The sequence below is a fragment of the Podarcis bocagei genome (genome assembly GCF_964188305.1).
Source record: "Podarcis bocagei genome assembly, chromosome: 10".
In the NCBI taxonomy this organism is placed as follows: Eukaryota; Metazoa; Chordata; class Lepidosauria; order Squamata; family Lacertidae; genus Podarcis; species Podarcis bocagei.
In genome coordinates, this window is record NC_138135.1 from 55,832,846 (window position 1) to 55,859,731 (window position 26,886).

Genomic DNA, 26,886 nt, shown 5'->3' on the forward strand with positions numbered 1-26,886 from the left:
CTGGTTTACCACAATCCTTCAAAACAGTGTATTAATAAGTATTGCCTCCAAATTTAAGGATATGGAAGCAAGTGCAAGCTTTCAGGATCCACACATAAGATCTGTTTCACTTCTGAATCTTCATTTGTTAAGGCTTACATACTGTAGGTCACACTTTTGCACAGTTTTCTAAGTAAAGCAACTACAGTTTTTATACATATATATGGATCGGGTTCTTAAGAAAAACCAAAAAGCTTACCTAAATTTTGCCACATGCTGAAGATTTCACATCCCATTGTCACCCGCATATCGCCGTATCTGTGATATATTTTTAAAAACCAAAGATTATTTGGCAGATCATTTCACTGTATCATAAACCAAAGAAGGGCAACTTCTGTGCATTTTACTCCTGGAATTTGAGTACTTGTAGAATATGTGGCTGAACAATCCTGCTCCTGTCAACCTCCTGATCATAGGACAGAATAATATTTTTAACTGTAATTGCTTTGGGGATGTTTTTAACCGAAACTGCTTCTAGATGTGTTTTTTAATTGGAATTATTTTCAGAGTGTGGCCCAGCTATCAGGTTGCAATGTAATATAGAGTTCTCACAAGATTACACAGACACGATAGCTGGAATTCCAAAGGGTGTGCTTTTGTGGAAGAAAACTGCAGTCATAACTGATGTCTTCCTCCCTGCCATAACAGTTCCTACTGCTAAAGAGGTAATGAGGCCTTCAGTTTAAAAAGCAGCATGTGTCTTCAGCAGTGGGGATCACTGCAACAAAACAGTGAGGAAAAATTTGAGCTATACATATAGTTATTCTCACAGGCAGACCTCCTTTCTTTGATTCCTGACGTGTACTTCTTCTGCACATCGACCCCATTCCTTGCATTAAACAGGAACTACATAACTTAGAATTAAGATGGACCAGGCAGATTTCATCCAAGAGCTTGGATGGTTCGTACAGAATACACAAAGTATCCCTTTTCTTTTCCTGGCAAGGGTCATTCAAGTTATGTCAGCAATAAATTCAGCTGTTAAGAATTGCCCATCGTGACGATTGCTCTGTCTGTTGTTGTTTTTAAAAAAGCATCTTAAATCCAGCAATATGGGTTTTTCTTTTCTTTTTTTTTTAAAGTTACATCACAGGATAGTTTCCCCCAAAGACCGCTACCTTACTTTGCATAATAAAGAGTAGCAGAAATATTGGGTGCTCTCTAGTTCAATAGTGATAGTGATACTTACTTTTCTAACACCTTTTTCTTCTTGGATGGGGTAAACATCTCTAACTGCAGGCATAACTGGTTTATAAAAATGACAGCCAGGTAAAAGTAGGAATCCCATATCTGGAAGTAAATAATAATAATAATAATAATAATAATAATAAGAAGAAGAAGAAGAAGAAGAAGAAGAAGAAGAAGAAGAAGTTGTTTGTTATTCATATCCTGCCCATCTGGCTGGGTTTCCCCAGTCACTCCAGGCAGCTCCCAACAGAATATTAAAAACACAATCAAACATTAAAAACTTCCCTAAACAGGGCTGCCTTCAGATGTCTTCTAAAAGTCAGATAGTTGTTTATTTCCTTGACATCTGATGGGAGGGTGTTCCACAAGGAGGGCACCACTACCGAGAAGACCCTCTGCCTGGTTCCCTGCAACTTCACTTCTTGCATTGAGGGAATCGACAGAAGGCCCTTGGAGCTGGACCTCAGTGTCCAGGCTGGACAATGGAGGTGGAGATGCTCCTTCAGGTATACTGGGCTGAGGCTGTTTAGGGCTTTAAAGGTCATCACCAACACTTTGAATTGTGCTCAGAAATGTATTGGGAGCCAATGTAGGTCTTTGAGAACCGGTGTTATATGGTCTCGGTGTCCGCAAACACAAAGTGTGGTTGTTTCCCTCCTATTAAGAGATACTACAGCTAGGGTTGCTATATTTTGAGGAGCAAAAAATAGGACACATTTGCCAACTTCCACTTATAACTATAGATTGCTTTGACAACTCTACCCACGAAAAGGAGGATGTGTCCTGGAAAAAGAGGACATATGGCAACCCTAGCTGAGCAACACTATGGTGACCATGATTTAGATGTATGCTGCCATGAGTGCTTTTTTTAAAAAAAAGAAAGTAAGTGGGACATGTTTATAAATAAATAAATAAATAAATAAATAAATAAATAAATAAATAAATAAGTGCAGGGAGATGCTGGGAAGGAAAATGTTTGTTAAGATCAAAAGTTCCAATGAAACACATTTTAACACCACAAGCAGGTCAGTAAATACAACACATATGTCCACGAACAAAACTAAAAAACTCTTTAAAATTAGAATAACTAAGAAAAGGTACAGGCAGCTGGATAACCTAAAATGCAGATCATTCTAAAACTTCCAAATGAACTAAAATAGAAGTCCTACAAAGTCATATTCTGAAAGACTTTCAGCACAGGATTGCGATCCTCTAATCATTGATCAGCCTAAATCTGTGGCAGTACTATTGCTTACCCAGAGACTACAGGAAGGGAATGAAATTTAGGAGAGCTCATTGCACTGGAAGCCCAGCGTAGCAACAGAGTGGAATGGAAGATACCAACAGACATTTAGGAGGAAAAGATCCGTTATTACGGAAGCCAATCGCTAGCTTACCTTGTAATCAAAGCTTTCATTTAAAAAGTTTTTACGAAGGGCATCCGAAAGATATAATACTGTTGTAATAATAACACTAGAAAAAGAAGAAAATATTACATACATTACGATCCTGGCTAAATTATATATATGATCTATTTTCTTTTATTAAGGCAACAAAACCAACTGCAGACTACAAGATAAATGATGCATAATAAAATCTTAATAACTTGTGAAATAGGAGTCTATAAGCTACTGGAATATGTATTTCGCATCTAGTTATGTTGATGTGAGATATGAAATATTCTGATTAATACATCTCTTCAACTCGCAGAATTTATGAAGGAAAGCAATGGGGGAAAGCTATTAATATACTTTTGTGTATTACTAGCTTTGTTTATTTGTTCTGGCACAACCAATTTCTTTTCCTAAAAGTTAATATGTCCATTTCTAAAATTTATGTATCTAGGACTAATTACTTGTAGGCTTTAATATAGAACCATCATCCTTAGCTCAGATTTGCCAAGTACAATCAATGTCATCAGGGCTGAAGTATAGCTGGCAAAGCTGAAAGCTCTGTATGTATATATGAAAAGACACCTATCTCCTCTCAAATATATTCCATCACTGATACACTGTTTTAAATCTATTTCTGATGGACCCTTTCCCCCACCAAACACCTCCTGACTTACTGCCTCTTCCCTCAGCCCTAAGCAAGACTGTTAACATTCTGTGGGATATTCATGTTTTGAATACACAATACAAACAAAAGTCCCACTGGTTTATTCCAGAGATTTAAAGTTCCAGAAACTACTAAAAAAAGAAAAACCAACCCCCCAACCATAAAACCCCAAACGCTTTCCCTAAGACCATACATTTTGTTTGCTGATAGGACATCAGAAAGATTAATAAAGTTTCCATTAACTATGCAGACTACATTCTTCCATCCTTCAAAACACCAGTGAAAACCCCCATTGGCCACAATTTTGTTCATCTAATCATCGAGAGCCAATGTGGTGAAGTGGTCATTGTATTGGGCTGAGGACGAGGGGAACCCAGGTTCAAACCTCCACAGAAGCATGAAGCTCACTGGGTGATATTCAAATACCGTATTTTTTGCTCTTTAAGACTCACTTTTTCCCTCCTAAAAAGTAAGGGGGAACGTGTGTGCGTCTTATGGAGCGAATGCAGGCTGTGCAGCTAACCCAGAAGCCAGAACAGCAAAAGGGATTGCTGCTTTCACTGCGCAGCGATCCCTCTTGCTGTTCTGGCTTCTGAGATTCAGAATATTTTTTTTCTTGTTTTCCTCCTCCAAAAACTAGCACCTACGTCTTGTGGTCTGGTGCGTCTTACAGAGCGAAAAATATGGTACATTTTGTTCAGAGCAGACCCAGTGAAATGAATGAACGTTACTAAGATAGGTTAAGTGATTTAAAAGGCTCCACTCTGAGTAAAGTGCAGTTGCATACCTATTCCTAATCAGTCTTACAGAGTTGTTGTGAGTATAAAATAACTGATCTTTTGAAATCCTAGATTCTGTTAGGCAACTAAAGTTATATTACTTATTTGGATGTTTTCTCGCCCCCAGTGCTTTTTTTTCTGGGGGTACGCGTACCCCTAAACATTTTGTGAATCTAAGTTTAGCCTTACTGAGGGTAGGAATATGAGTAGGAAAATGAGAGTACCCCTAAACATATTTTATTTTAAGAAAAAAGAAGCACTGCTCATCCCTATTTAAAGGAATGCATAACATCCAAGTCTGTAATGTACTTGACAAACTGTCACATCCTGTTTAAACATGTTGGGAATAATGCAGTTTTTGTCTTGCAAACAACGTTCTAGCCGATCCAGTGCTCAGCTGGTGTACCATAGCTGAGAATCTGTCACACTTAAGAGGCCTCACTCCAAGCTCCAACTCACCCAGTGAAGAAGAAGAGAAGAAGAGTTTGGATTTGATATCCCGCTTTTCACTCCCTTTAAGGAGTCTCAAAGCGGCTAACATTCTCCTTTCCCTTCCTCCCCCACAACAAACACTCTGTGAGGTGAGTGGGGCTGAGAGACTTCAAAGAAGTGTGACTGGCCCAAGGTCACCCAGCAGCTGCATGTGGAGGAGCGGAGACGCGAACCCGGTTCCCCAGATTACGAGACTACCGCTCTTAACCACTACACCACACTGGCTCCATGAAAACTAGCAGAACTTTCACCCATGTCATTGTGCACAGGGCTGCATCCTACACAAATCATTTACTTCAACATAAGTAAGATTATATGCAAAAAGGTACAAAGACCTCACATGATTACTTGTTTTATGCTTAGTACCAAGGACTAAGTTTTCAAATGAGGCTATTGATGTTTTTTCCAGTACTGTGTGTTTAAATACTCTGTGCATTCTGGGCCTCCTCAGCTGATGAAGGATTTAACTTGCATCAAATACTGCCAGTTCTTTGCAATCATCCTTATGCTTACTTCGCTTTGCCAACCTAGTCATTGATGTTAGAATTCTATTTGTTGGCATGCAATATGTTCCTGACTTGAAATCAACGGTAGTTCTCTGGCTTCACAACCGACAACATAGCCATCTTTTCTCCTTTTCAATTTTAAATTACACCAAACAGTACCATGGTTAGCAATGAACTGCTGGGCATATATATATATATATATATATATATATATATATATATATATATGCAGGTTTTGGTGTCTTCGGGTGTCTTCCCGTGTAAGAGTTGGGGTGTCTAGGCGACGTTTCGACGAGGTCTCACTCGTCATCTTCAGGCTGGTGCTTTCGGCTTCTTGTTACTAGAACAGAGCAGGGTCTCAGTGTTTGAGTTCCTATAAATACTGTTGAGGGGGTGTGGTGTATAGCCTCCAACGTTCTGGGCAGAGAGGAAGTTCCCAGGTTAATGTGCCTTTTCTTCTTTTGTTCATTAATTACTTGAGGGATATCTTGAGTGATTACTTGAGTGATATTCTGAGTACCACTTAGGAGGGTCATTAGGTGTGGATTAGTTGCTAAAGCTTTCGTGTCTTGACCTCTTGAGCTTGTGAAGAGTTTTTCTGAGAAGATGGCTGTACTGCACTTAGTTGTGCTCTGGCTTGGCTTCGTGTATAGGGGCGAGCTGTGGTTTTGTGCCCTGTGCCAGCCAGATCTGTGTAGGGATTGCAGGGGGGTGCAGCATCCGGAGGTGCCACTATGGTTTGGCTACTGGATGGTGTCTGTAATTTATCTGTGGAGAGGGTCTGGGTTTGGGTCTGGTGTGGTTGATTGGAGATGGCGTTCTGTGTGCCTCTGGTTCTGGTGTCGGTTTTTGTGGGGAGGGCTAATTTCCAGATGTCTGGCAGGCGGGACGTGTCGTCACGCTTCTTCATGTTGTGAGGGTGTTTCTCTATCTCGATGGCTTCCATGATTATTCTCTTGTGGTGATGTTCCATGTTAAAGAGCAATTTGGAATCTGCAAAATTAATTTCGTGTCCTGTTTCTTTCATGTGTTGGTAAAGAGAGGAAGTTTTTTCTTCTTTTTTGACGGCATTCTTGTGTTCTGCGATACGTGCATTTATTCGTCTGTTTGTTTGTCCAATGTACGTGGCTGGGCAGACTTTGCAGGGTATTTCATAGACCCCTTGGTTTTCTAACTGGATTTTATCTTTTGGGTTTCTGAGGATATTGGCTATTTTTTGGTTGGTGCAAAAGGCTGTTTTGATATTGTGTTTATGGAGGATTTTGCTAATTTTATCTGTAGTGCCCTTGATATAAGGAAGGAGGGCCATGCCATTGTTTTCTTCTGTGTCTTGGTTTTTGGGGGGTGTTTCTTTTTGGATTAGCTTCGTAACCCTGTTTTGCTGGTATCCGTTGGCGATTAACACATTTGAGAGATTCTGTAACTCAGTTGTCAAGTGGTCTTTGTCAGCCAGGCGTTTGGTTCTGGAGATGAGAGTCTTGGCTACGGAGTTTATTTGTGCAGGGTGGTGGTGTGATTGTGCATGTAAGTAGCGGTCTCCAATCAACCACACCAGACCCAAACCCAGACCCTCTCCACAGATAAATTACAGACACCATCCAGTAGCCAAACCATAGTGGCACCTCCGGATGCTGCACCCCCCTGCAATCCCTACACAGATCTGGCTGGCACAGGGCACAAAACCACAGCTCGCCCCTATACACGAAGCCAAGCCAGAGCACAACTAAGTGCAGTACAGCCATCTTCTCAGAAAAACTCTTCACAAGCTCAAGAGGTCAAGACACGAAAGCTTTAGCAACTAATCCACACCTAATGACCCTCCTAAGTGGTACTCAGAATATCACTCAAGTAATCACTCAAGATATCCCTCAAGTAATTAATGAACAAAAGAAGAAAAGGCACATTAACCTGGGAACTTCCTCTCTGCCCAGAACGTTGGAGGCTATACACCACACCCCCTCAACAGTATTTATAGGAACTCAAACACTGAGACCCTGCTCTGTTCTAGTAACAAGAAGCCGAAAGCACCAGCCTGAAGATGACGAGTGAGACCTCGTCGAAACGTCGCCTAGACACCCCAACTCTTACACGGGAAGACACCCGAAGACACCAAAACCTGCATTCCTGTACCCGTGAAAATCTACGAAAGCAAATATATATATATATATATATATATATATATATATATATATATATATGCAGGTTTTGGTGTCTTCGGGTGTCTTCCCGTGTAAGAGTTGGGGTGTCTAGGCGACGTTTCGACGAGGTCTCACTCGTCATCTTCAGGCTGGTGCTTTCGGCTTCTTGTTACTAGAACAGAGCAGGGTCTCAGTGTTTGAGTTCCTATAGAGAATAATCATGGAAGCCATCGAGATAGAGAAACACCCTCACAACATGAACAAGCGTGACGATACGTCCCGCCTGCCAGACATCTGGAAAATAGCCCTCCCCACAAAAACCGACACCAGAACCAGAGGCACACAGAACGCCATCTCCAATCAACCACACCAGACCCAAACCCAGACCCTCTCCACAGATAAATTACAGACACCATCCAGTAGCCAAACCATAGTGGCACCTCCGGATGCTGCACCCCCCTGCAATCCCTACACAGATCTGGCTGGCACAGGGCACAAAACCACAGCTCGCCCCTATACACGAAGCCAAGCCAGAGCACAACTAAGTGCAGTACAGCCATCTTCTCAGAAAAAACTCTTCACAAGGTCAAGAGGTCAAGACACGAAAGCTTTAGCAACTAATCCACACCTAATGACCCTCCTAAGTGGTACTCAGAATATCACTCAAGAAATCACTCAAGATATCCCTCAAGTAATTAAGGAACAAAAGAAGAAAAGGCACACTAACCTGGGAACTCCCTCTCTGCCCAGAACGTTGGAGGCTATACACCACACCCCCTCAACAGTATTTATAGGAACTCAAACACTGAGATCCTGCTCTGTTCCAGTAACAAGAAGCCGAAAGCACCAGCCTGAAGATGACGAGTGAGACCTCGTCGAAACGTCGCCTAGACACCCCAACTCTTACACGGGAAGACACCCGAAGACACCAAAACCTGCATTCCTGTACCCGTGAAAATCTACGAAAGCATATATATATATATATATATATATATAAAATATCTTTTGTGGGGCAAAAGCTGTAAGCTGCTAAAGATTTCACCGTTCTTCGTGTTTGTCAATTTTTGAATTGCTTTCCTTTCTCCAGAGTCTTCTTGTCTGATTTCATTTCACCACTGGTCTATCTAAGACACGTGCTTGTTTCTTTGACCTATTTAATGTGAAAACCATAGGCATTCCATACTACCTATAAACTATAAACCTTAATGGCTTGTTAGGATCAAGCCAGAAGTGTCAGACTATAAAGGCAACAAACTGGGCCAGGAGAGACCCCTATCAGACCACATTCCCTACTGCAGCTCAAGATAATGCTCATCCTTCATAAAAGCTTTCTGGCTGAAGAGAGAAGGAAACTCTGCCGCTTCTCCTTACCACAAACTTGCCTCACAAAACAGCAATTCAAAGGATACGCTTAGAAAAACTACAGGGCTAAAAAACTCTTTCAAAAGTTTAATTGTTCATTAGGAGCCAAAACATTTGAAGAACCAACATTCAGCTTAAATTCGTAACCATTTGTCCCTAGGCCACCGAAAATGAATGATTCTGTTTCTACAGGAACAATAGAAAGAGTAGAATGACATTCGTGTTTCTGGAAAACTAGTTGTTACATGTTATTTTAGCAGACAGCAGCCTAGTAAGACTTTGCAGTCGTCAACTTTATCTTGTATTCATCCAAATGTGCACGCATAAATGCTCAAAAGATATTTCACATTACTTAGGTCTTTAGTCTGCAATGCGCTGCCAGGAGACATGCAATTTGCAAGCAGGCAGAGCAACCTAATGTGGCTGGAGGGAAGGGGAATCCTTGACAAAAGAACCATGAAATTCAGAACCTTACAGGTCCTGCGCTGGCTAGTGTGAAAGGGGGAAAGGGAGAACTGGGGTGGGGAAACAAGTACAGTGGTACCTCGGGTTAAGTACTTAATTCCTTCCGGAGGTCCGTTCTTAACCTGAAACTGTTCTTAACCTGAAGCACCACTTTAGCTAATGGGGCCTCCCGCTGCCGCTGCGTCACCGGAGCACAATTTCTGTTCTCATCCTGAAGCAAAGTTCTTAACCTGAAGCACCATTTCTGGGTTAGCAGAGTCTGTAACCTGAAGCGTATGTAACCTGAAGCGTATGTAATCCGAGGTACCACTGTATGTCAGCACCAGAGCTGCTATTCATTTTCCCTTTCTTGCCATTAGTGTGTTGGAGAAATTGGAGGAATTTGAATTCTACAGATTCAGAGTCTCTCCTGCACATGCCCAAGGTCAGATGGCTGTTGCTATTCCCAGAGCCAAAACAAAGGCATCTCTGAGGATGGAACTCCTTCTCTGCTTGTGAAGAGGGAGCTTTGAAATATTCTCTGGCCGCTCAGATGACCTCCCAGGGGCCACAGAACCGGTTCTTAAATTATCAGTATTATTCCCAGTCCTATTCCCATTAACACCAGTTCTATTGTTACCGTTATATTTAAGCAGTCTTACTTGTTAGCAACTAAACGCATCACCGTCCAGTCCTTTGGAAACATCTCTGGCCGTATTAATATTCGAAAGACTGTAAATATCTGTAATAAGAAATCCTAGAGCAGAGGAGAAATATTCCATAGGTAAGAGAAAGAAATGTGCAGCGAATCGTTTTAGCATTTGACATTACAAAACTTGCAATTAAGAAGGAAACAAGATTCTAATAGGTTATGGGGGGGTGGGTAAAAGCAGCTACTTTTTTTTCCTCCAAGGAAACTTCACAGGGATTATGAAACAATTTAATGACGTGCTTTTAAGTGAGATGCAGACAGGAGATTGTGTTGTCAAAGGCTGCTGAATAATGCATTACTTCTGTGATACAAATAAAATGTAAAGTTAATCTTTATACCACGCAGACATTTTCAACCTTTAAAATAGTAACACACGTGATTCTTGAAGTTTGCAAACTTCGGCTTTACTTTTAGCAATAAAGGGTGTAGACTGCATGTGAAAACAATTTCTACCGGATTGGGCTGCTGGTGGGGGACTCACATGATTGAAGGCTGGATGTGTATCATCCAGATGTTTACCCTCAACATTCTGTTACTGACAAATCAAATTATTCTGATTGCCTGCAGCACCTGAAGTGCACAGTCAGCTAGTGGGGCCGTAGCAATTTGGATTGCTACCTAGAATGCCTACATGAGGGACTGGATAGCTCAGTTGGTAGAGCATGAGACTCTTAATTTCAGGGTTGTGGGATCGAGCCCTACGTTGGGCAAAAGACTGCAGGGGGTCAGCCTAGATGACTCTTGTGGTCCCTTCCAACTCTACAATTCTATGAGGGTTACGGGAATCCCTTAGACAATTAATGATGAACAATACTATTCCCTGCTCTGTTATGATGTAACCCTAATGTTAGTCTTTAACCTGCAACGAGGGATGAAGTTGTCAAGATGTGTAGAAGTGTGTCAACCTAGCTGCAAGTCTTCAGACTTTGCTGTGAAACTTCTGCTGGACTAGATCTGGTATCCTAGGGATAGGTACTTTTGAAAAACATGGACTGGCAAAGAGATGGATATCTATTGCCTGAACATCAATTTCCCTGCCTGAAACACCCAAACTAGCAGAACGACAACAACTGAAGCAGCCTGATTCCTGGAGGCAGCAAGTCAATATTATTATAGCCTGTAATAAAATCACAGCTTCATAATGGACGTAATGATCTGTGTTCTAGGTCTGGTGGGGTGAAGTCTGTAGCAGTCATGCTGGAAGCTGCTCAGATAATATCCACCCATGTGCACTTCCAGGCTTTTAGCGCATGACATGTTGTTCTTGGGTTCTATATATACACAAATTCATGCATTTTCAATAGTACACAGCTGGCTCTGGTAAGATGCATCTGTCTCCCTCATTACTGACTTGCAGGAATGTAAAAACATTCCTGTTTACCCAGGCATTTGATGGCTAAAAGATACTGTTCCTGGCAACTCTGAAATCATTAGCTGAGAGAATGTGGTGGTTTTAAACTGTTCTTGGAATATTTTTAATTATATTGGGTGGAATTTGCCTAACCAGCCCTGGCAGCAGCACTACTGCTTGCGCAATAGGGCTTCTGTCCCCCATCCTGCCCTGTGCACATACCTCAAAATTGACCCACTGAAATTAATGAGCATGACTAACTCAGGACCTACTCTGAGGCGAACGGTGAACTGTTATCTCATTCCCAGAGTCATTTTGTCGCAAAGCAAGGATTTGAACCCAAATCTTCAACAACTGAGCTCGGCAGACAATCCACTTTATCACACTGATCCGTATACATGAGAAACCTTACATTAGCAAGTCACCACTAACCCTAAAACAATAACCTAAGAAAGTTAGGTCATGCTCGATTCCCACTGGGATCAGTGAGCTCATTGAACTGGCTTTGGATTGCGTCTCAAAAGCGAATATCAACGGTTGCTTAAGTAAAACAGGACAATCATGAAGAGACTGGAAGGGGGAAAAGTTGATGAGAACATTTGTATATGCTAAAGCACAAGACTTGCTACTTACCCTCAGCTCGTCCCTCGTCTTGAATCTGTCAAGGAGCTGCTGGTAATGTCTGTCAGTCATTTGGCGCAATAATGACAAAAGGCATGAAACAAACTCTCCCTGAAAGAAATGGTTTTAAAAGGAAAGGAAAGGCATTACAAAGTAAACACGGTTGTTGTTGTTTTTTAAAAAAGTATGTGTTTTCTATTGATTATGGAGGTATGAGGACAAGCATTATTATTATTATTATTATTATTATTATTATTATTATTATTATCATCATCATCATCTTCATCATCATTTATTAAGTTTGTATACCTGCTCTATACCTGCAGGCCTTAGTTTAGGGCAGTTCAAAACATAAAACCACAAAATAAAACCACAAAACACATAATAAGAACAAGAACAACCCACTAATCCCCCCCAAAACATTTTAAAAGGACATTGTTTGTCAATCAGCCAAAGATGTCGAAGAGGAATGTTTTTTGCCTGGTGCCTAAAGGTGTATAATGAAAGTGTCAGCCAAACCTCCCTGGGAAGAGCATTCAACAAAGAAAGCCCCTTTGCAAAGATGTATCTTAAACCCAACACTGCAGTTCTTTCCTCCGTGTTTAACAACTGAATCACATTTCCTGAGCCTGCAGTATAAAAAGGTAAAGGTAAAGGGACCCCGACCATTAGGTCCAGTCGTGACCGACTCTGGGGTTGCGGCGCTCATCTCGCTTTATTGGCCGAGGGAGCCGGCGTACAGCTTCTGGGTCATGTGGCCAGCATGACTAAGCCACTTCTGGCAAACCAGAGCAGCGCACGGAAACACCGTTTACCTGGAGCGGTACCTATTTATCTACTTGCACTTTGATGTGCTTTCGAACTGCTAGGTTTGAACGACCTATTTATCTACTTGCACTTTGACATCCTTTCAAACTGCTAGGTTGGCAGGAGCTGGGACCGAGCATCAGGAGCTCACCCCGTTGCGGGGATTCGAACCGCTGACCTTTTGATTGGCAAGTCCTAGGCTCTGTGATTTAACCCACAGCACCACCCACGTTCCTGCAGTATAGAACTCGCTTATTAGAAAAGAAGTCCAAGTGAGCACTTTGGCACTTACTTCTGAAGGCCGCATTATGCTCAAGGCATTACATGCAACTTTATCACTGGTTTCTTTCTTTAATTAGCAGTGGGGTGAGGAGATATATTTCCATCAGATATTTCATCCCTCCCTTCCTAGCAACGGTCCAGAAAGAAACACTCCCCACCCCACCCTGTTCTCCATGGCTATAAGGCTTAATAAAAAGCTCCCATGTGGTGGATATGGATTTCTGCCCAAATCATGACTGGAGACCCAAAGGATAAACCTCCCCACCGCACATTCTGCGGGGCCCCTGCACCTGTAAATAATTAAAGAAATGGAGCTGAATACTATGAATTTTGCATAATGTATAGATTTTGCCACCAGTCAACATGGACAGTGCTGTTAATATTCCAAGAATAAGGGTGGCTTATGTTCGTTAAACACAATTTCCATGTTGAGCAAATATCTTATACATTTGGGGCCTTTCAAAACAATGCTAGCACGACGTCTATACCAGTACCAATGTGGAATTGGAAGCAGGCCTCACACCATATGGAAGGAAGAACAGTTTATATGGTTAAAAATCTGGTCTAAGTGAATTAAGCTACTTCTCTGATAATAGATCTCTTTCTATGTGGAATCTGCAGATTAGTTATCTTTTGGCTTGAAAACCAATGAAGCAACTGAGCATATATGCAACATAAATGGGCATGTCTTCTACTCGAGATCAGCTGAAATAAATAGGAGCTCGTGTAGGAAGAAATCACAGCGTTTGGTGCCCTTTGCTTGTCTTGTCTCGGTGACAAGACTGCATTTAGTACATGTTTCAGGCTTCAGTCCTACACATACTCAGCCAGGGAGTAAGCACTATTGAACATAGTGGGACTTGCTTGTGTGTAAACATGCACAGGTTTACCCTATAAGCCAGGCATAGGCAAACTCGGCCCTCCAGATGTTTTGGGACTACAACTCCCATCATCCCTAGCTAACAGGACAAGTGGCCAGGGATGATGGGAGTTGTAGTCCCAAACATCTGGAGGGCCGAGTTTGCCTATGGCTGCTATAAGTCACCATGTGCACTCCTTTAAGTCCCTGACACACAGAACTAGTGAAACACTGTGCAGTCAAGGTTGATGGAAATGCCATTTTTCCTTAAGCTTGTTTCTATAGCAAGACAACTCCAGCTTCTGAATTTGGGATGGAAAGCCGAGTCTGGTATTTCTGTGCAAGTCCACCTACATGTCATAAAATGTGCTCATTTATCATTTTGATAAGCATAGAATGGGTTCCTGACAACACATGGGGACCAAACCTGCCACCTACACTCAAACTGGGTGGTGTCTTTCTTCGCAAATATCTCAAGAGCATTTGGCTCAGTAGGTTGCCATAAGCAAGTACAGTTCTGCATGAACTTGCTACATAACAGTATATAATTGCCTTATGCTGTGCGGTGAGTCACTTAAAAATTAAGTGCTTGATGTGGCACTTGAAACTTCCCTGGCTTACACGATATGGTGCAAGGACCCCAAGAGCCTATTCTTTGAGACTGTGTGAAAAATACTGCCATACAGCTTTGTGGAAAGGGAAGCCACCTCTTTCTCCAAAGGAAACCTATTAAAATAAAACTTGCTCAAACTTAAGGCTATACTTATCCCACAAGCCTTATTTAGCAACATTTGCGTATGCGAATTGTTAAACAAAAGTCAATGGACTTATATTCAGCAAGCCTTCAACAACATAGGGGGGAAAAAACCTATTGTACAATTTAGCAGTGTTATGACTTCTCAAAACTAAAATGTAAAGAATCCTGAAATCTTATCAGTACATCCTGCCAGAACTACAGCTTGCTGCTAACATCTGCAGGTGTGGTAGTGCAAGTGCTGGACCAGTCTCTTGCCTCGGTGATGGACTGGATGAGAGCCAGCAAACTGAAACTCAGTCCAGATAAGACTGAGACACTGTTAGTTGCTATTTCCCTAAACCGGATGGATGAAGGTTGCCTGCCTATGAAGAGGACACACTCTCTCTGAAGGAGCACACATGTAGCTTGTGGGTCCTTCAGGGTCCTTTGCTGTTGCTTGAGGCTCAGGTGGCCTCAGTGGTGCAGAGTGCCTTCCATCAGCTTAGGCTGGTGGCCCAGCTAAGCCTGGACAGACTAACTACTGTTGTCAATGCTCTGATAGCCTCTAGGTTACTGCAACATGTTATATGTGGGGCTGCCTCTGAAGACGGTTCAGAAACTTCAGCTAGTGCAGAATTCAGAAGCCAGGATGCTCACTGGTAGCATTGCCACATTTCAAAAAGTAAAAACCAGGATACCACGAAAGTTGCTGAGCCAAAAAACACACGACTTTTCAATTGACTTGTCTAGGATCCAGGACAAAGCGCCACTCCCCACCCACCCATCAATTCTGACTTTGAAATCCCGGTAATGTCTGGGGGAAAATCTGGACGTATGGCATTGCTACTCACTGGGTTTGAGCATATTACACCGATCCTGGCCTGGCTGCACAGGTTGTCAGTTAGTTTCCAGGCCCAATTCAAAGTGCTGATTTTGACCTATAAAGCTTTAAATGCCGCAGGACCACAATACCTCAAGGGCCATATCTCCCATATGAACCAACATGGACCCTGTGATCATCATCTGAGGCCCTTCTGCATGTGACCCCTCCACAAGAGGCCTGGAGGGTGGCAACACGAGAACAAGCCTTTCCTGTGGTGGCTCCCTGCTTGTGGAACGCTCTCCCCAGGGAGGCTTGCCTGGCGCCTTCTTTGGCCCCAGGCAAAAATGCCTCTATACACAGAATCAGGCCTTTGGCTGACTGCACATTCTACGGCCATTTAACTGTGTTTGTGAGACAGGGCTTAATGGTTTGTTTTTGTTCTTATTTTATTATGTGTTTTGTGCTCTCATTTTATATTCTTATGTTGTGAACCCCCCTAAAATCTTCGGATGAAGGGCGATATATAGATTTAATAAATAATAGCAAGAAAGGCATGTATTAACTCTGTCAACAGTACTTCAATTTGGGGGGCAATTGAGAGGAGTGAAAAATAAAGTTCTCACATTTTTTATTAGATTACCTCTTAATTTTTCCCCTCAGAACAAAGTAGCATTTAGAATACACTGCTAGAAACCTTTTTCTATCAGGAATATTTTTTTAAGTGGGGGAGCTGGATGTCAAAGAATGGGTGTGCTAAATATTTCCCTGAAACCTTTGCTATATGAACAAAAATAGGTCAGCTGCTCTTTTAAGAGTTCTTCTGTGCCTCCCACCGTGTAAGATACCTCCCATTTTGACAAAAGCAGAGCACAATCTGACATTATTTCACTTACATAGCTTTTGTGTTGTTCTCTGAGAAATAGGATTTGAACAGCCTAACTCACATTAACCTATCCGTATCATTGAGCAAAGTAGGACATAGGCTGTTTTTTTACTTACAAGTGACCCAGATATGAGAGAGGTGTATCTCCTTTTTTTAAAAAAACAGAAAAGCAGGCGAGGAAAGCTTCCAGTTTCAAAACAAACAGCAGAGGAAGGGATTACTTAATCCCATTCTCCTTCCACTATTGGCCCACCATTGGCTATTGCCCTGACTAATCACCCTGCTTTTCTCTCCTCATAGGAAAAATGTAAGACTCCATATCTTTTCCGCTCTGGATGGGGCAGGGGCAACTGGAACAGGACAACAGCAAGAAGTGGAAAAGTTGAGCAGCCTCTCCCACGTTCCTACTTGCCACTTGGGATGCTGCTTTTTTGATGTGCATCTCCCATGAATTTTCTGATTTGGCACTCACACTCAAGAGAAGTTTTTGCTTTCCTTTGCAACACTAGATCAGAACAAAAAGTTCCCTGATTTGATTGATGGAATGGTGGATTTAGCACAAGCGAAATAAAGTACTTCTTCACACAGCACAGAACTAACTTCTGGAATTAACTGCCATAAGATGAGATGACTGCCACTGACTTAGATGGTTTTTAAAATAGGATTGGGCAATTTCATGAAGCACAAGTCTATCAAAAGGCTAGTAAACAAACTTATGTAAATATGCTACCAAGTACCAGATCCAGGGAACAAGCAATGCAGGAGGGATGTTTCTTGCAGGTTTTCTATATATGTTTCTAGGAGGTATTTGGCTGGCCCCTGATGGATATAGACTAGATGAACCCTTTGTCTGATCCAGCAGGCTCTCTTTATATTCATAACGTTAAGCACTAGATCTGATCCTCAAATGCTCATTGTAGGACTAACTCACACAAATCCTAAAGAGGGAACACGGGCTAGTTTTTGGGCCAGCCACAAAGGCCAGCCATAAGAATTTTTAAAGCTAGATGAGGGAGAGAAGGGGGAATTCACATTTTATTTCATTATTTATTTGTTAGACTATTTCTAAACCTCCAACTCATTTCAAAAGATGTTGTGGCGGTGTGCATGACCAATCAAATTCCTCAATATTGAAATTCAACGGGAAGCCTTTGTGCAAGTGGATGGCCATTTTTATTATTATTATTTATTATTTATACCCCGCCCATCTGGCTGGGTTTCCCCAGCCACTCTGGGCGGCTTCCAACAAAACACTAAAATACAATAACCTATTAAACATTAAAAGCTTCCCTAAACAGGGCTGCCTTCTCTTTGAAGCACACATGAACCCAACACACAGGAGCTGGAACCCTTTTCTTACCATTTTTATACACAGATACAAATTAGGGGAAGCCATAAATCAAATATTCAATCCAGTTATTTCTACTGCGACACTTACAGTAACATCTTGAAACTGAAGCCTCGTCGCGGACCCTGCTGTTTGAGGGCGGCTTGTGATCTCCAAGATGGTTCTGAGCAGCACATCTAGCAGGCTGTTCACAATTACATCTATTTCTTCCAAAACTGACTTTTCCTTTAGTTTGTTTAAAAAGAAAGAAGAAGAAATGGACTGTTCGGGTCAGTATTAATGAAAAGCGGAATATTATTTTCCCAGCCAAATGTTAACGAACTAAATTACTATTCTGAAGCAAATAAACAGGAAATAGTAAAAAGAAGTAAAACTTCCATCACCCCTGACCATCAGCCATGCTGCCTTGGGCCAATGGGGGCTGGAGTCCAGTATCATCTGAATGGCACCAGGTTGGGGAAAGGTAAAGGTAAAGGGACCCCTGACCATTAGGTCCAGTCATGACCGACTCTGGGGTTGCGGCGCTCATCTTGCTTTATTGGCTGAGGGAGCCGGCGTACAGCTTCTGGGTCATGTGGCCAGCATGACTAAGCCGCTTCTGGCAAACCAGAGCAGCGTACGGAAACGTCATTTACCTTCCCGCCGGAGCGGTACCTATTTATCTACTTGCACTTTGACGTGCTTTCAAACTGCTTGGTTGGCAGGAGCAGGGACCGAGCAACGGGAGCTCACCCCGTGGCAGGGATTTGAACCGTCAACCTTCTGATCAGCAAGTCCTAGGCTCTGTGGTTTAACCCACAGTGCCACCCGCGTCCCTAGGTTGGGGAAAAGGGGGAGCTAAAAAAGATTCTAAAGCCAATATTCACCTAGATCAAACACAACCTTAACTGAGCTCTAATTCAATACACTTTTTCTACTGGTTCTTCCAAATGGCCAAGAGAAATCATAACTAAATGCAGAACAATGTGGCATATTCATGAAATAAATATCATTTTTACTTTCTCCCTGCCCCCCAGACAACTGATTTTTCCTTTTACTGTTAGAAGTCAATTCCATATGATGTAGCTCCTACTTACAGAACTATTTTTCTTTATGAGGCAAAAGATGTTGCTTAGGATGTGTGCACATGTGATCAGATCCTTTTGTTCCTGCAGGTGTACATAGAGGTGGTGCAAAACAACCGGTAGTAGAATATATCGAGACTCTGGAAGGAAAGAAGAAAACTAGTCAACACGCTTCTTTTGTGGCATCCCAGCTCCACTCCATTCCTATCCTTTAAAGTAATTAAGAAGCAATTTCATCATCCTGTCCTTTCAATGGATGGGACTATGCAGAACACCACACTATATTACTTCAGTTTCCACATACGGAATTACTTGATTAAAAGTGTTCCCACAAGAAGAAGCATTTCCTATGTCAGACCTAAAGCCTCTCCTTCTATAGCTCACTTTCTCTGGGTGAAAACGTCCCCAATGTGTTGCATTAAAAACAAAAAACAACTACTTGACGATTGGGTTTAATTTCTCAGCTTTATCACGCTTCATCACAATTGCCAATATCTCCAAAGGAAGATTTCTGAACATCTGAATTGGGAGGAGGAGATAATATATCTAGTCTAAGGTAATGAAGAGTCGGGAATCATAAATTAACTCTGCTGCACTACAGAGCCAACCTGGTGCTATGCCACAGAAAACTGAATGCTATACCCAATGGCACTACTTGTCTCCACTTCTGCAGAAGAAAACACGAAACCCCCCTCAGTGTTATACAAATCTGATTAGCAGGTAAATCTGGCTTTAGAACAGAAAGCTATTCACCACAGAAAGCTTCTTTTGTCTTAGAAGTTTGAACAATCTGTTTGTACAGCCTACGAATTCTTCCCTTACCATGCTGTTTTTCCGCACTCAATAGCAAATATCGTTGCAATATTGTAAAGAGTTCATTTTCACCCCCTGAGACAGGGGAGTTTAATTACACTTCAGATCACAGCGAGTCTCGGCTTTACCCCAGGACTTCATGCTTTATTTTTCCAGACCAGCGTACTTTGGACAACTGAAAGCATTTTTAAGTTTTATTTAAAGCAGGGCAGGGGTGGTAAAAGGATTCTCCTCCGGTTGGGACTGAAGGGAAGGGGGGAACACGGAAAAAGGGCAGTGCAGAAATGGGGATAAAGGTAAAGGTAAAGGGCCCCCTGACCATTAGGTCCAGTCGTGACAGACTCTGGGGTTGCGGCGCTCATCTCACTTTATTGGCCGAGGGAGCTGGCGTACAGGCCGAGGGAGCCGGCGTGGCCAGCATGACTAAGCCGCCTCTGGCGAACCAGAGCAGTGCACGGAAACGTCGTTTACCTTCCCGCCGGAGCGGTACCTATTTATCTACTTGCACTTTGACGTGCTTCCGAACTGCTAGGTTGGCAGGAGCAGGGATTGAGCAATAGGAGCTCACCCCGTCGCAGGGATTTTGAACTGCCGACCTTCTGATCGGCAAGTCCTAGGCTCTGTGGTTTAACCCACAGCGCCACCCGCATCCCCGAAATGGGGATAGACCCCCCCAAAAAAAACCAATTACAGGAATTAAATAGTGCTTTCAACTACACTTGAAAGATCTCCAATGGACATAACATTGGCCATGGGACCAAGCGACAGGGTTTTTCCCCCCAGTCAGGCCAAGAGTCAGATAATCGGCAAAGGCAAGAGGCTGCTACTGATGAATCATGTGCTTGCCATCCTACCTGGGTTCATGTACAGTTGGCTCTCTACTGTTTTCCCAATGCACTGGAGTTTGACAGCTTGAAGGGATTCATCTGCATTTGTGATGGTTGGTAAGCTTCCTAGAGTATCACGCACCAAATTTGCAACCTCCCTCATTTCAAATAGCTTCAGCAGCTCTGAGTACACAGCAGGGAAGGAGACAAGAAAGACCGCCTAGTGAAAAGAGGGGAGAAATCAAAATACACTATGAACCTGCGATTAAAGAAATTGGGACAGGTAAGAAATCTGAGCATAAGGATGGTATCTGACTTTAAACTATTGTTAAAACTTTCGTAAATTATCTCATTTGCCAGAAGAACTCAGCTTGGGGTTGGAGGGAATTGCTTTTATTTTATTTTTCTAAAATGAGTGATATTGCAAATTGCGTTATTGTTAATTAACTGCAGTCCTAAACTGAAGACCAGAAAGCGAATGGGGCTATGGTGAAGATGAATAAGGGGAACAGTGCTTAAAATATCCATAGCTACTTGCAGAAAATACGATCAGGTAGTCTGACAATATCCTTGGAAGTGAGTGTGGAACAAAATGATCTCATAGCTCTGCTTGGGCCAAAAGCTTGCTATAGAGGGGAAAATATGCAGCCAGATGTCTGAACCCAACTTCTGCTATCAATATGTCAATAACAAAATGAAGCACATTATAAGTCAAAGCAGCAAGAAACAGTAAATTTATCGCATAAGGAACAAGGCTGCTTTCCCCCCGTATCTGTGACCAGGCAGCAGCAACAGTGTAATGCAACAGCTTGTTAACTTACTTGGGCTTGAGATAAAGCACTAGCCCCTTTGGTTTCTTGGGAAAGGAAGAATCGCACAGACATCAAAAGCTCTTGAATACAGCAGCAGAATTCCTCCTCATTTTGCCCTCCAGTAGCAAGAGAGAACAGCTTCCGAGACTGGATGATATACTTAAATATATATTCTTGTGCCTACACATGTCGAATGAGAAATACACAAGTCTGCATTGTTGGTTCTTAATAATAAATAAATAAAAACTTGGTTTCAGAGTTAACTGAATGGTCGCTGTTTAAGCAAAGAATAAACCATGCAATGGAATACCGTATTTTCACCCTATAGGACACACTTTTTCCCCTCCAAAAATGAAGGGGAAATGTGGGTGCGTCCTATGGGGTGAATACAGGCTTTCACTGAAGCCTGGAGAGCGAGAGGGGTCGGTGCGCACCGACCCCTCTCGCTCTCCAGGCTTCAGGAGAGCCCCAGCGCCAGCCCCACAAGGTCGGGGGACAGAGGGAGGCAGAACGCCGCCATCCCGCTGTCTCCCGAAGTGGTTTGGAGGCTGACGGCGGGGAGAAGAGCGCTTCTCCCCGCTGCCTGCCCCACCACTCTGGGGACAGCAGGGAGACGCAGCGCGTCTCCCTGCTGTCCCCGGACCTGATCTCCAGGCGGGCGGGGGGGAGAAGAGCGCTTCTCCCCGCTGCCTGCCCCACAAGCTCCAGGGACAGCTGGGAGACGCAGCGCGTCTCTCCGCTGTCCCCGGACCTGATCTGAAGGTGGGAGACAGGGAGAAGAGCGCTTCTCCCCGCTGCCTGCCCCACAAGCGCCGGGGGGGGGGAATAAATTTTTTTCCCTTTATTTCCCCCCAAAAAACTTGATTCGTCCTATGGGCCGGTGCGTCCTATGGGGCGAAAATACGGTAGTTTATACCAGGAACAGAACTCTTTGCAGTCAGAAGAAAAACTAATATGAAAAAGGAATAGCAAGCTGAGGGGAACCAGGAGTCGGCCCCCACACTGACATCCCTGAACAGGATCTCATGTTATTTCGGTGAATGATTTTTTATTGGATAAAAATCTGCTTCATTATGGCCCCGGATCGTGGCCATGAAGAATTTTCTCCAATCATTCCTATAGGCCCACAAATGCCCAGTTTGTTTTGTACTTTCACATTATGTGACTAATTTTTTGGTTTCTAGTATGAAGTAATTTGGGGGAAAAACCCAAAAAAACTTTTAAAATCATCAGAGCTAATTTTTACTGGAGTGTTTTATAATGTTATTGTACTTGTTATATGATCTCTTTATCATAATGAAACCTTTAAAAAATCCTTTGAGCTGAACAGTTTGTGTCTCTAAGCTATAAAGCAATTTTCTTTTATTCACAATCATTTCACCAGGAAAATAAATGCAAATCCCTTGAAATGATGACAAAATTGTTTACTTTCAGTTTTCAAATACAAAATGTTAGGCAATTTGCTCCTGTATTTTAAAATTTATGTACTACAATTAATTGACAGCATCAAGCGCTAGTTTATGCTCTTATCCATACATCTATGGAATTTTAGTAGCTTCTTCTTGTTCTATTGCTATTATATTGCATTACTGATGGAATTATGAGAGCTACGTATTTTGGGTATATCAGTCATTGAAGGACATCCAACACATATTTTTGCTAAGTCTAAAACTCCATAAATTGGCTTGCATTATTAACAGGGAAACAAAAAAATACAAATGGACAAAAAATCACGTGAACATCATCTGTTACTTTCTCCATGTCAGGTTTCCAAAAAGGGTTGTGTCATTCTGTGAGTGAGCTGAGTATGTACTTAGTTTTACATGTTAAGAGCAATAAACCATGGTTTGTTGCTATGCAAAGGAGCTTCAATGAACTCAGGCAAAGGGTTGGGCTTATCAACTCCACTTGCCTGCCTACTCTGCCTGTACAGTCAAGAGGAGGAATTCTGCCAGGTTTCATTTCTGTTTCGTAGAATCTCAGTTTAGCATTATGCACAAACCAGGAATCTTGGTTTACATCAAACAATACTTAGTTGTGAAACAAAACAACTTCAAACCATGGGTTATGAGGCTAGCTTGTTTAACTAACCATGGTTAGTTATTAATGACTGTCCACATAGTGCTCACCCATGGTTTAGTATTATGTGCACACCAGCTGTTTGACTTCAAGCCACCACCACCCAACCAAGGCACTAATAATAATAATAATAATAATAATAATAATAATAATAATAATAATAATTTATTATTTATACCCCGCCCATCTGGCTGGGTTTCCCCAGCCACTCTGGGCGGCTTCCAAAAGAATATTAAAATACTGTGATACATCAAACATTAAAAGCTTCCCTAAACAGGGCTGCCTTCAGATGTCTTCTAAAAGTCTGGTAGTTGTTGTTCTCTTTGACATCTGGTGGGAGGGCGTTCCACAGGGAGGGCGCCACTACCGAGAAGGCCCTCTGCCTGGTTCCCTGTAACTTGGCTTCTCGCAGTGAGGGAACCGCCAGAAGGCCCTCGGTGCTGGACCTCAAACAAAGCATTTCCATGCACACACAAGGCAGCAGGATGGGTCCCATTATCCTTCTGCCAGTTTCATCCTTCTCCTAAAAGTTACTCCAGAGGGAATCTGATGCTTCAAAGACAAATTTGGAGGATGTATGGAGCCTACCACTAAAAGGAAACCTTACACTATCTTAGTTCCATGTCTTAGTAACTTCAGCTGGCATAAATTCATGTGGATATAGAGAGATACAAGCAAGATTACACACTCCCCTAACAAACTGTGTTACCTTTAATACTTCTTGGTTGTGTGCTTGCCTTTCCACTTCTGTTATCCGATCAACATGCCACTTCAACACCTTTATGAGGTCTCTAGAGTATAACACAAAATTTATTTCCAGGCTGAAGTGTGAAAGACTTAAATAACACACTGGATTACACGACGTCTAAAACAGATCAAAATAATGTAAGTAATTTATAGTGCAGTCCTAGAGGTATCTACTCTAAATTTCATTCAATACAGTGGCGCCATGTCCCAGGTAAATAAATATTAGGTGGCAAGCTTAGGTTGGAATCTCAAAGTAATGCCACTAAAAAGCAAATACAAAAGAAGATCCCATTATATTTTGGGATACTTAGAAAAAAATTATGATTTTGTTGTTTACGGTTTCATTTCACAGGATTGTCTTGAGAGCAGAGTTTCCCAAACTTGGGTCTCCAGTTGTTTTTGGACTACTATTCCCATCATCTCCAACCACTGGTCCTGCTAGCTAGGGACCCAAGTTTTGGAAACCTTGCTTTAGACGCAGGACTCTAGGTCAATGAAAGAGAATACATATTGCATGCAGAATGTCCCAGATTCTATTCCTGGCATCTCCTGATATGGCTGGGAAAGACTCCTGGCTGAAATCCTGAAGACCTCCTGCAGTCAGCAAAGGTGAGATTGAGATTGATCTAAGTGTAGACAACACCAAACCAGATGAGCCAACGATCTGACTCAGTGCAAGATAGCGACTTAGGTCCCTATGGTCAATGTGCTTGGCTAGCTATGAAAATTTGCAAACATCCCTAGCAAGGGAAATTTAACAAACAAAATACTGGCAACTATCCAGAAAGCCTATGGTTAAATTTACACTCTGTGACAAAAAGCGCGTCCTTAGATATAAATATCTCTTCCTTGGGAGCCGATTTTGATCAAGGGCTGTAAAGTTCAATGCATTTCTCCTTTTACATGAAACTCCAATCTAAGCTTCGTGTCCACAGCGTGTATGTTAAGTGGTAAATTTACGTGTAGCCCCAAGGCAACAGAGAAGCAGGATGTATCTGTCTAATGTAGATATCTATCTCCCACCCAGAACAATAGGAAGGCATTCCTTCAACTATCTCCTTTGATCTGCTAATTGTTTCTTTTTGCAATAGCCTTGATCTGGTTATGTGCTCCAGAAACCAAGAGGGGCACAGCTTTAGGACTGCCCCAAAAGGCATTTACAAATACCACTGTCTAGCCATGTGAAATCCTCCCATTGGGGCCTCCTAACTTGTGACCGGAAATGTATCTGCCACCTATAAACTGACTGGACAAATTCTGTTCCGCTCACAGCCTTCCTTCCTGTAACTAGGGAAGAGAATGAGCCATGTATCTTTGCACTTCCTCCTTGTCTTTTTCCCTCTTGTCCTTGAGCACCCAACTTCACTAAAGATGCCCAGGGTTTGTTAAGCCAGTTTTACCACCACAACATCCAAACCAGGAAACTGGTTTTAAAACGCACCACAAATCAGAATCTACTCCTGGTTGTTTTACAATTACATTTTACAGTTAAATATTTCCTCTTACGTTTTACAATTAAGTACCATATTTTTTGCTCTATAAGACTCACTTTTTCCCTCCTAAAAAGTAAGGGGAAATGTGTGTGCGTCTTATGGAGCGAGTGCAGGCTGCACAGCTATCCCAGAAGCCAGAACAGCAAGAGGGATTGCTGCTTTCACTGCACTGCGATCCCTCTTGCTCTTCTGGCTTCTGAGATTCAGAATATTCTTTTTCTTGTTTTCCTCCTCCAAAAACTAGGTGCGTCTTGTGGTCTTGTGCGTCTTATAGAGTGAAAAATATGGTATTTCTAGGTGTTAGGACACGGTTAGGGTTTGTTTTAAGGGTCACATATGCATTACACAGCATTATGGCAAAAGGTAGAAAACCATTTAATGGCAATGGAAATAGTAGAACTGAACTGATTTCAAGCTGATAGTCTCTCTCTCTCATATATATATTCTCAATCAATTTACAGCTCATTGGACTTTTATTTTGATCTACTGCCCTTTTATTTAGATCAGTTAATTTAATCTACCTTCAGCCAATTAGATGACCAGTCGTTGTACAAGGTGCAACCATTTAGTTGTGCTACTGTTACACATACTGCCTGCCCTTCACCAGCAGGTCCCATGGCAGCTTACAACAATTAAAAATTGTAAATTGTAAACTGATAAAACAGATCACAATCACAGAAATGGGGTGGGATTTATATACCTTTACCTGTATGCAAGTGCTCCTGCAAAGTGGCTTTCAATGTAGGTGTCCATAACTGGCTTAAAATGGTGAAACTTGCTGTCCTGCAGCAAATTAATTATGTGAACCTAAGAATAACAACACTGGTGTTTATTACTGCCTTTGGAAGTCAACATCCAAAATTAAAATAAGTCCCTAGGGAATAATTAAGTATACCTTACCAAACAATCAAATACTTGGGAGCCATACTTTTGAGAATTTTCATCTAAAATTCCAAATAAAGTGTCCAGTGTATCTTGGAGAAACTTGATGAAAGAGAAATTTAAGAAATACATATTTAATAAGCTTTCTTTATTATATAACCTGTTGGGGAAATTACATTTCTCTGTGATTGCAAAACAAACAGTGAAAAGAGTCTTTACCTTTACTATTTCTGACCCATCAATTTCTTTCAATTTTGAGAGGCAGCCGGCAATTTTTTCTGGGTGGGCTCGCCACTTAAGAAGGTCAAGCATGTCTCCTACAAAGCAAAGACACAGAGCAACAGAGACGGTGTATAGCTAGAGATGCAACAAATGTGTGATTTATCTACATGATATGGGAGTAGGGGAGAGAAAAGGCAACAGACACAACCCAGCAAAAGTTAGGTGTGTCAAAGTGTCATTGATGTCAACAGTATTTATCAGCAGCTAAATCCCACTGAACCTAATGATACATACTTATGAATAGATCACACTGGCAAACGTTTGTCTTTTTAAAAAAATTCCATGTACAGTACGTCTGCAACTTACGTGGAGGTTACGTTTGGGTAATCATGCAGATAGTCAAAATTGCATGTACGCATAACACACTGGGTGCAAAAGCGACTAGGATTGCTGAAGTCTTTTTCCTAGATGTCCTCTCCCCCCCCTTTTATTTATTTATTATTTTTATTTGCCAAGCCT

At 42.1% G+C, this 26,886-nt stretch overlaps 1 protein-coding gene across 5 annotated transcripts in view; it reads right to left on the reverse strand.

Annotated features, from left to right (window-relative positions):
• DOCK4 (dedicator of cytokinesis 4) overlaps nucleotides 1–26,886 on the reverse strand; it is a 262,514-nt gene that overhangs the window by 66,371 nt on the left and 169,257 nt on the right. For all 5 annotated transcript variants that reach the window (XM_081211364.1, XM_081211362.1, XM_081211361.1 and 2 more), the window contains exons 18-30: nucleotides 26,365–26,462; nucleotides 26,164–26,247; nucleotides 25,970–26,070; nucleotides 23,733–23,814; nucleotides 20,954–21,124; nucleotides 20,160–20,352; nucleotides 18,505–18,632; nucleotides 17,519–17,653; nucleotides 11,703–11,801; nucleotides 9,669–9,763; nucleotides 2,625–2,700; nucleotides 1,229–1,329; nucleotides 239–297 (exon numbers count right to left, since the gene is read on the reverse strand). In XM_081211364.1, the coding sequence (XP_081067490.1) occupies nucleotides 239–297; nucleotides 1,229–1,329; nucleotides 2,625–2,700; nucleotides 9,669–9,763; nucleotides 11,703–11,801; nucleotides 17,519–17,653; nucleotides 18,505–18,632; nucleotides 20,160–20,352; nucleotides 20,954–21,124; nucleotides 23,733–23,814; nucleotides 25,970–26,070; nucleotides 26,164–26,247; nucleotides 26,365–26,462 (1,422 nt within the window). The remainder of the gene's footprint in view (nucleotides 1–238; nucleotides 298–1,228; nucleotides 1,330–2,624; nucleotides 2,701–9,668; nucleotides 9,764–11,702; nucleotides 11,802–17,518; nucleotides 17,654–18,504; nucleotides 18,633–20,159; nucleotides 20,353–20,953; nucleotides 21,125–23,732; nucleotides 23,815–25,969; nucleotides 26,071–26,163; nucleotides 26,248–26,364; nucleotides 26,463–26,886) is intronic.